The 9,594-nt window shown below is 33.0% G+C and overlaps 1 protein-coding gene and 1 pseudogene across 1 annotated transcript; one reads left to right on the top strand and one right to left on the bottom strand.

Moving 5' to 3' along the window:
- Window positions 1-480: 480 nt before the first annotated feature.
- LOC121392612 (paired amphipathic helix protein Sin3a-like) lies at window positions 481-6,524 on the bottom strand (the record flags this gene model as incomplete). The annotated part of the gene is given in 18 exon segments (XM_041523754.1): window positions 481-555; window positions 885-1,000; window positions 1,471-1,547; window positions 1,594-1,733; window positions 1,790-1,855; window positions 1,907-2,090; window positions 2,247-2,414; window positions 2,463-2,497; window positions 2,499-2,556; window positions 2,633-2,669; window positions 2,672-2,814; window positions 4,309-4,396; window positions 4,399-4,478; window positions 4,662-4,726; window positions 4,728-4,769; window positions 5,017-5,110; window positions 5,973-6,069; window positions 6,470-6,524. Coding segments are annotated over 18 exon segments (1,620 nt in total), but the record flags the coding sequence as incomplete, so codon positions are not given.
- Window positions 6,525-6,827: 303 nt separating this feature from the next.
- LOC121392610 lies at window positions 6,828-9,271 on the top strand (annotated as a pseudogene).
- Window positions 9,272-9,594: the final 323 nt, after the last annotated feature.

The raw sequence follows: 9,594 nt of genomic DNA, 5'->3' as shown, positions 1-9,594 counted from the left end.
AAGACTATAGGTACTTACTTCTCGAGCTCTTTTCAAGGATTTTCTCTTGTACATATAATCTTCACTATTAGCTAAAGGTATCATTCTATATGATCTTTCATCCATTTTAAATTCAATAGCACCATGAGTATCAAACTGTAACATTAGTTGATCCACTTCAGTAGAATTCTGGTCAGTTTCCATTGAAGTTGATGAACTAAGATAAGCAGGATCACGATGAGTTCTAAAGACAACACAATAATTATTATAATAATGTTATATTGTAATGACTGAACTTACCGAATTAAAAATATCTTGCGCTCTTGTACTAGCGATTTCATATATTGTGAACTAGTGTCCTCATCTTTACTATATTGTTCAACATATGACCACTTCTATAGTAAAAATACATGTAGATTAATAGATAAGTAGATGATTAAAGGAGTAGATGAATGGATGATAAACGAACAGAATGGATTAGTGATGGATGGTAGATATTACCTTTGTATCTACTCCATTATCATCTGATGACTCATCAGATTCCAATAATTCAATACATAGCAATCTATTTTGTGACTGTGGAACAATAAATATCAATATTAACAAACAGACACAAGAGACATACTCACCATAACAATCTTGAAACAATTCTCATCCGTCAACAACCCTTCCATTTTCTTTTGATATACTGTTTCCATGGTAACAAGAAACAGACGGAGAGATGTCGCTTAAATCTTCAACAAACTTGGTATGTTCGTCGAGGACTTGTAAACAAATGTCTTCAGCGATCATAGCATGAAGCTAAACATGTTAATAACAAATGATACATTATTAATTTATTTTCATACTTGTCTAACAATATTTTGTACGAGTCTGTCCAATGTGAAGGTAACATAAGCATGTACGCCAAACATTTCCCGGGCAGTATCTTCTTCATAGGTTGAGCTGTCAATGTTTCCCTCCATAAAGTTTTTCGCCATATTAAGAAATGTTGGATAATATTCATCAACTTGAATATCAGCTAAAAGAGAAGAAATAAAACAAATATAGAAATTATATTAAATACACAAAAATTGACAACATACGTAGTTTTCTGAGACCTAACTTTACAGCTGTAGATTCCTTTAAAGTAGAAGTACCATCATTAGAATATTCTTCAATAGCTACCAATGACTGTTTGTACACTTTATATAACCTCTCACATAATAACTAGACAAGAACAAAACAATATTGACAGATAGACAAAAAGACAGAGACAGACAGACAGACAGACAGACAGAGGTATTAGTAGCACTTCTCACTTCAAATAATCTAAAAAAGGTATATATTGTATTATTTGTGAAGATTGTATGGTGGTCCAAGTCCTTATAACCAGGAGGAGCCTCTGGTTGTATGGAATGTACAGTATCATTAGATGTAGGTTTAGGAAATGGCTCTGATTCTACAGGATGAATGGAGAGAGGATTGTAAATGGAGATAATATAGACTTACCTTTAGTATCTTGGTCAACATCCATTGCTTCAGAGTCAGTATCCATGCTAAGATCATCTTCTGAAGTCAGTTCAACTCTGACAACAAGACATGATAACTTGTATTATAAATATATAAACATACTTAGGATAGTAACAGAAATCAGCTAATGTTTGAGTTAAAAATCCTTTAATTTTCATACTCTCTTCTTTACTCAGACTGGATGCTCTTTTCATATAATACATTACTAATGACACAGCATCATTAAACACTGTAGTCTCATCCTAACAATAAAAATATATATAACAAAATAATAATATAACACAAGCATAATACATACAGAAAAGTAATAAGAGAGATGTGCCCCAAGGGGTGGAGTCTTTCCCTCAGCTAGTTGTTCTTGTCGCTAAAATTGGTCAATTACACATAATAGTCAATTGTTTTTATTATTATGTACCTCATCAAATAAACCTTCTATTTCACCCACTAAAGTTTTGGATCTCATTGTTTTAGTGTCCGTAGCTTTAAAGTTAATCCCCTGATGATCTAAGGACTTGAGATAGTATTTCTCCAACTGTTCTCGCCAAATTTTATTAAATTGTCTTTGAGCATCTAACCAATCTTCTTGTTTAGACTTCAACCTAAATCAATGCATTAATTATTAATCCCAAATCATTGTTATATCATTAATCTATTATATTCTTGAGAATATGATATCATTAATTATTCTAATAAGGTCAAGCAAATTCAATTTTAAACAATTCTGAATTAATGTATTATTACAAAACAATACTGACCTTTTCAAAACTACTGGTATAGCGATATTAGGGTTTTTCTTGAGTCCTTCAATAATATCAGTAGCTTTGTCACCATAAATCCTGTGAATGGCTTTACGATGTATAATCTCCGAGTATCCTCCTAAACGTTCATCTAATGTAAACTGTCCTACTTCTTCTGGACTCATTCTAAGAGTTTTTTAAATCAAAAAACATGTATTAATATTAATGATATACCTTGCCATTTTCTTCTGAACAGCTTCTAATACTTTTTATTGTTGAGAGGTTTGTCTCTAATACTACATCAAGCTCAAACCTCTCATCCTCACATCTAAAGAGAATACAGACATATACCAAGTTATCCAAAAGAATACTGACACGTCCAAAGATATACTAAGCTCACTAACCTAAATATGTACTCTTCATATTGTGTTTTTCTGGTGCCATGAAGGTGGAGTCTTCAGACCACATTGGAAAGGAAACCCAAGTGTCATTGAGAACTTCGTGACATAACTGAGTTCTTCCAGAACACTTTGGCTGAACATAAGTCTTAGGAAGGGCACGATAACTAGCACCATGACGTTTTAAACTATTAAATCTAACACAAAGGTGATACATTTAGAAAATGTTCAGTGATGACTGTACCTATTTCAGCTGCAAATTCAGTGACACGTTCCTTAAGAGGAATTTGAGGAGGGGGTGTGCCTTCATGCGAGACCCTGCTGTACTGGGTTCCTTAATACCAAGCAGAGACTTAAATTGAGAAAAAATATCTGGAAATTTCTGCAAAAAGAAAGAAAGCCAAAAAGCATATAAACACAAGTATACGTCATGTAAAATCATTAGCAGCTATTTAACAAGGTAATATAAAGACAGAGGGTTGTACCCTAAAAATGGAGTCACTAAATGAACCAGCTCTGATCTGGAGACAATCTCTTCATTAAATAAAACAAGACAACGGAGGAAGTTGTCATAAACTTCTTGATTATGGAGAGCCTTACGAATCTACCGAAAATAGAAAAATATAATAAACCATCTATCCATCCATCAATGTTCCATCTGGCTGTTGTATCCACATATGTACTTACTTTATCAAAGAGAGCCATCTCAGAGTAATTGCCATGTTTACCAGCCTCAGCTAACACATCTTTAGCACTGCTTTTTGTTTTTTTTACTGGGTGGTCCTGACGAGCTACTCTGTGAGCTCTTTCTACTGTGACTTTTACTGCTCTTTCCTAGAGTACATGTGCAATGATCTGTGTGTGTGTGTGTGTGTGTGTGTAGACTGCTGACCTGATTGTTTCTTACTAATCCAAGAGATAAAGGACTCTAAAAAAGAAAAGTAATTTATGTCATTTATCTATTATTTAATCCATCCATCTGTCCGTTCAGCAGTCTTTCTTACAGCAAATCCTAATAAATGATGAGATGATGTAGCGTCTGGTAAGAACTGTCCAAATTCAGACAACAAATCTTCTTGATTTTGAAATAGTTTAGATACTTGGCCGTATACTTCTGTTTCACTAAGAGGTGTATTTGAAGGTACACCACCCTATAAAATGAGAAGATAATTACTTGTAATTAACATGTATGGGTTTACATCTTTGAGTAATCTCTGTTCTTTTTGATATGTATGAAGTATCTCTAGAAATGCTTTATAAACATCTGGTTGTCCTTGAAAACGATTCTAAAAATAGGAGAGAGAGAGAAGGGGGGGGGGGGGGGGAGGGAGAGAGGGAGGGAGTCAAATTAACACAAAATAGATTAAAGAAATCTTACTTTAATTTTGTTCACATAATTGATGGCATGGTTAAATTCTACAGGTTGGTGGCCCTAAGTAAAAATAAAATATTTTCAATAAATAAATGGTAAATAGATTATTCAGTACTAACTTTTGGAACATTGGATGTTCCACTACTAGGTGGAGAAGATCGTTGAGTATGAGAAGAAATTTGATGATTGAGTACTGGAGTTATTATTTGCCTATAAACAAAATAAAATATGTACATAATAAATATTTCAATTATTTAATTTATTCCATAGTTTGACTTACAGCTGCTGCAGCAGCATTGTGTCTCATAGCAATTTGTTGGAGGGTGTGGCTATTTGGGCGGGGCCTTGAATATTGATTTCATTCTGACCGTGAACTTCTATCTTAAAACCCGGAGGTAGAATGTGTTAAATCCAACAATGAGATCAGGATGACCTTTAAAGAGGTTTGAGACTCGACTGATCACACCAGGAGTATCAATACTAGATGAAAGGTAAACATGCATGTGGCTATGAATATCATTATAACCATAACACATGGTAAACTCATTCTCATTTTAGAAAGGTATGCTTCCTATTCCTTTGTGTATAGTTATATAGACTTGTGTAGTATTTATATTACTGACTATATAACTATATCTCATTAACCATTACTTTAGTCCATACCTTTGTGATTTGAATTCTTTCATAATATCCAAGAAATCATTGTAAACTTGAGGTTGATTACCAAAATTGTAATTTGACTTGATCAAGATAAGAGAGTGCATCTTCCACCTAAACAAAGAATAAAGGGTTAAAAATAAAATACAATACCCAACCTATATGTGTATAGTCATTTTCATTAAATTTACTTTTATTTGTACATTTGAATACTAATACTTCATTTTGATTGGTCAGTTCTATAATACTAATATACAGGTGGGCTATCGTGACCTAATCCAAATAATTATAACTTAATTGAAAGGAAATGACTTATACAATTTTGAGTTTATTTAGCTGTCCTGTCTTTTATTAAACTCACTTTCAATCTTTGAAATTGTGACGAACTAGGTGAGACAGTCGAGGCTCCACTCCCATGACTACCACTTCCACCCTCTGTAGTAGTACCTCCACTACTGGTACAGGAGTTTGCGGAGTTGTCATGGCAACAACTGCAGCCATAGTGGCAGCCCCTTCAGTACTTGAGCTAAACCCAGAGGAGGATACCCCTGGTTGAGAGCTCATTATGTCAATTAGCGTTTTTTAAGTTACTAAAAAACTGATCAATGGTTAATCGGTTAGTATATATATAAATACCAATATAAAAATATTACATGTAGCTATATATATATATATATATATTTACACACACGCGCGTAACACATGTATGCAAACTTTAACAAACGATGATAGGTTGTAGAAGTACACAACTTGTATCTTTAGCGACTGACTTACTTGAAAAGTGATTGGTCTCTTTCGATAGGTGAGTACCGAGTAAACAGCGCCTCACCACTGAAAATGCCTGCGCGGTTAAATAGAACATTGTTTTACAATTTTAATTAATGTTTACTTAATTAAAATAGTAATTATTAATTTTTATTAATTAAAATTCTTTGTTTTGAGATTAAAAAATATAAAGACTATATTTTAATCATTTTATTTTTCTTTTTCCCCCCTATGGTATCTTCTTCATCTATGTCATTATGACAAGTTCTTTTTCTTTTCTTTTATTTCCTTTCACATTTGTCACTAGGTAGCTCACAGCATGATTCATATAGTTTTAATTCTTGCTCTTTGATTCTTTGCAGTTTACCAGATAATTTAAATCCATGCCGAGCAGCTCTATTAAAGGTTAAAAATACACAGTTTATACCAGTAGTCAACAAAAAATTACTTGTGAGCTGTCCTTCCACCACAAGCAGTTAATAAGTCGTCGTTATTAACTCTAAATAAAGTTAATATATTCATATAACTGACTACATTATCTGTTTTACTTACATTATATTAATATCATCCTCGTTGCCATCCTTTAGATTGCAGTCTTGTCCATGATTCTCTTTTACAAGTTTATCACCAATGGCTATTGATGTAGATTCTAAAAAGCCACCATACTTTAGAGCAGTTTTATGCATATGATAACATTGTTGTTTTAAAGAGTAGTGCAGGTGCTTGTTTCTCCCTTTAACTTTCACACCATCCTGTAAGTAGAAATTCTCTTAAATATATGGAATTTTACACATACAAAAACCCTATTTATAACTATTTTAAGTTTATGAATAAACAAACATACTTTTGTTGTCTCCACACATATATTTCCTGCAGGTTTTATTATATAGTGCACTCCACCAGTGATTGGAAAACTCTTGCCTGGTTCCCAGACCAACCTATAAGATCTTATGGCAAACTGTCACAAATATTATTGTCTGACTTACTCCTCCATTATCTCGTTTTCATAAAGACTTTGATTGGTTCAGCACGACCATGTCCTTCTTTACCTAAACCTTGACCTTCTTTCCATCCATACTTCTCTAACACCTTTTTAGCATCCATGCTTTTTACGTATAACTCCGGTATATTTTCAGTATACTTATATCTATTTTTAGAAAACGTCCATTGCAAATCATGTGATGTCTTGGCTGAGCTGTTAATTTTTTATGACCTGTTTTAATTAACCAGCTCACCAGAAGTAAGAACAAGGGCAAGCAAGTTAACAGTAATACTGCAGCAAACTCCTGTGTCTTAAAAGGTATCGAAAAGAAGGAAGCAAAGAACGTATAAGCAACTTGTGTCTTCTGGGGGTAGCCATCTTTGTTGTGGGTTTTGTTATTGTTAAATAGATCAGGTCTAACCAGGATGGCAAAAACTTATGACTTTCTTTTTAAAATACTGTTAATTGGTGACAGTGGAGTAGGAAAAAACGTGTATTCTAGTGAGATTCTCAGAGGATGCTTTTAATTCAAACCTTTATATCAAACTATAGGTAAGCTAAATGTAATAATCTGGGCACTTGGGCAGGAAGTAAGGTGGTCCACCTCTTTTGGAGAACTATGTCTTTATTTTAAGGTTTTAATTAATATGGGTGTTTATAAGAGACAAAGTTCATATTAGTAATTGTAGTAAGGTCGTACGTTAAGTTGTAAGATTTATTATTTAATGATAGCTATCCTAGTCATTGTCATAACTATTGATGTTAATAGTTTAAGTTTACTAATAGTAGCTATCCTAGGTCACTATGGTAAGTACTGATGTTTCACTAGTCTAAGTTTATTGATGGTAACATTCATAGGTCATTATGGTAAGTACTGATGTTAATTTGTCTAAGCTTACTAATGGTAGCTATCATCAGGTCATTGTGGTTAAATACTGATGTTCACTAGTCTAGAGTTTACTTTAATGATAGTTATCCTATGTCACTGTGGTTTAAGTACTGATGTTAACTGGTCTAAGCTTACTAATGGTATTTATCATAGGTCACTGTGGTAAGTACCAATGTTCACGTAGTCTGACCTAGAACCCACTAATATTACACTACACTATGTATATATTACTAGTATTCACGGTGGTGTTCACTAGAGCCATCACTACAGGTAGCTTCCTAGCTGATAACAATGTTTATATTTATTAGTCCAATAGTTCTATTTTTAATTGACAAATCACTTGTAGTTTTGCTGTAAATATGTAATGATAATGACTTATGATTATAGAAAGTATAGGACCATCCTTTTTTGTACTGTAAGGAATTGATTTTAAGATAAGAAACTGTTGATATTGAAGGGAAGAAGATCAAACTCCAAATATGGTTAGCTAATAAGGATGTTTAATTACCTGTTGTCCATCTTTCCTTTGTCTGTCTAACTTTCCTGTATTTATGACTAATACTGCTAGTGATTATTTCCGCCCTCTCTCCCTCTCTCTCTCTCTCCCTCCCTCTCACCTCCCTCCCTCCCTCTCCCTCTCCCTCCCTCTAACTCCCTCCTTCCCTCCTCTCTCTCATCTCTCTCTAATTCCACAGGGATACAGCAGGTCAAGAACGTTCAGAACAATTACAACTGCATATTACAGAGGAGCAATGGTTTGTATTCTATTATGTATATTATATTATTAATGACAGGGGTTATCTCATATTAGGGTATTATGTTAGTATATGATGTTACTAAATGAAAAGTCATTTGATAACATCAGAAATTGGATCAGAAATATTGAAGAGGTAACTATTAAAATGTTAGAGGTTTTCATTGATGTTGTCCAGTTACTAAGCATACTTTTCATTTTAGAATGCTGCAGCTGATGTTGAGAAAAATGATTTTGGGAAACAAATGTGATTTGAAGAGTCCAGAGTAGTCAGTAGAAGAACGTGGACAATTGGGTTATGACAAACTCCTCTGCATTACCTAAGCCATCCATGCATTAATACACATTTCATTCCATCCATTCATTGCTCATTGTTTCTGTCTAATATCAATTTAGCTAGCAGAAGAACATCAAGTGAAGTTTATGGAAACTAGTGCTAAATCTGGTCAAAATGTTGAGACAGTATGTACTGGTACTTAATGTTGATCAAACATAACATGTTGTTATTTAGGCATTTATGACTTTGGCAAAGGATATTAAGAATAAAATGGATAAGAAAAATGTAAGCATTACAATAACTATGACATCAATATGACATCATCATGTAGTATATGTAATGAAATGTAAATGTTAGTTGAATTTTATTTAATCTCTCTTGTAATAAAGTATTCAGCTTACACAAGCAGTGTTTTGTCATGTGTATCCAAGATCATATGACTCATAAAGAATTATGCTCACAATATAAGGATTCATAATAATCTAAAGAATGCCATTTTATTGAGGTTGGTGTGTCATATTAGCTTCACTTCAAAGTGAGGGTGTGTGTTATATTAGCTTCACTTCTAACAATATAATATTATAACCAAAGAAGGCAAGTAGTAAGTTCAATATTGACTTTTTTAAAGAAATTTATTAATGTTCTATTTAAAAGGAAACAAACTTATTAATAATTTTTAAATGTTTTTGTAGCCGGGAGAAGCAGCTATTGGTTCAACACCAACCAGCGTTCATTATCTCAAAAGGAAAACGACTTCAGGGAGGAGGATGTTCCTGTTAATTATACTACATAATTAAGCATATAATCTTCTCATACTAACATTTAGTGAAATGGGTTTCTTTTTTTGGAGGGGGAGTTTAGACACTTAGTACATTAGTAATTGTATACATGTGTACATGTCTTTTGTGTTTTCTATTAATAAATGTACCTTTGTTTTGTCTAGTTGTAGCATACACTCTTTGTTTATATCGTAAAGTTATGCCTATTCATCATAAGCAAATTTTGTTTCAACATTATAAAGGATTTTTTATATTAATATAATAATGTTGACATGTGTGTTATCATGAAATATTGTCCTCATATTATTACGATACAAGTTAAATTGACATTTATTTTACAATATCCTCTAATGGGTGTGGTTAGTTATTACGTAAATAATTACAATTCTTGTTATGAGAGTGAGGTAGTATAGTAGTGTCTTGTGGTTTTGTTAATGATATTCATAGCTCGACAGACAGCTGGATTAACTTGAAGTGTGGGTATTCCCATACA

The sequence above is a fragment of the Gigantopelta aegis genome, unplaced genomic scaffold (genome assembly GCF_016097555.1).
Source record: "Gigantopelta aegis isolate Gae_Host unplaced genomic scaffold, Gae_host_genome ctg4174_pilon_pilon:::debris, whole genome shotgun sequence".
Taxonomy (NCBI): Eukaryota; Metazoa; Mollusca; class Gastropoda; order Neomphalida; family Peltospiridae; genus Gigantopelta; species Gigantopelta aegis.
This window is presented reverse-complemented; position numbering and strand designations above follow the sequence as displayed.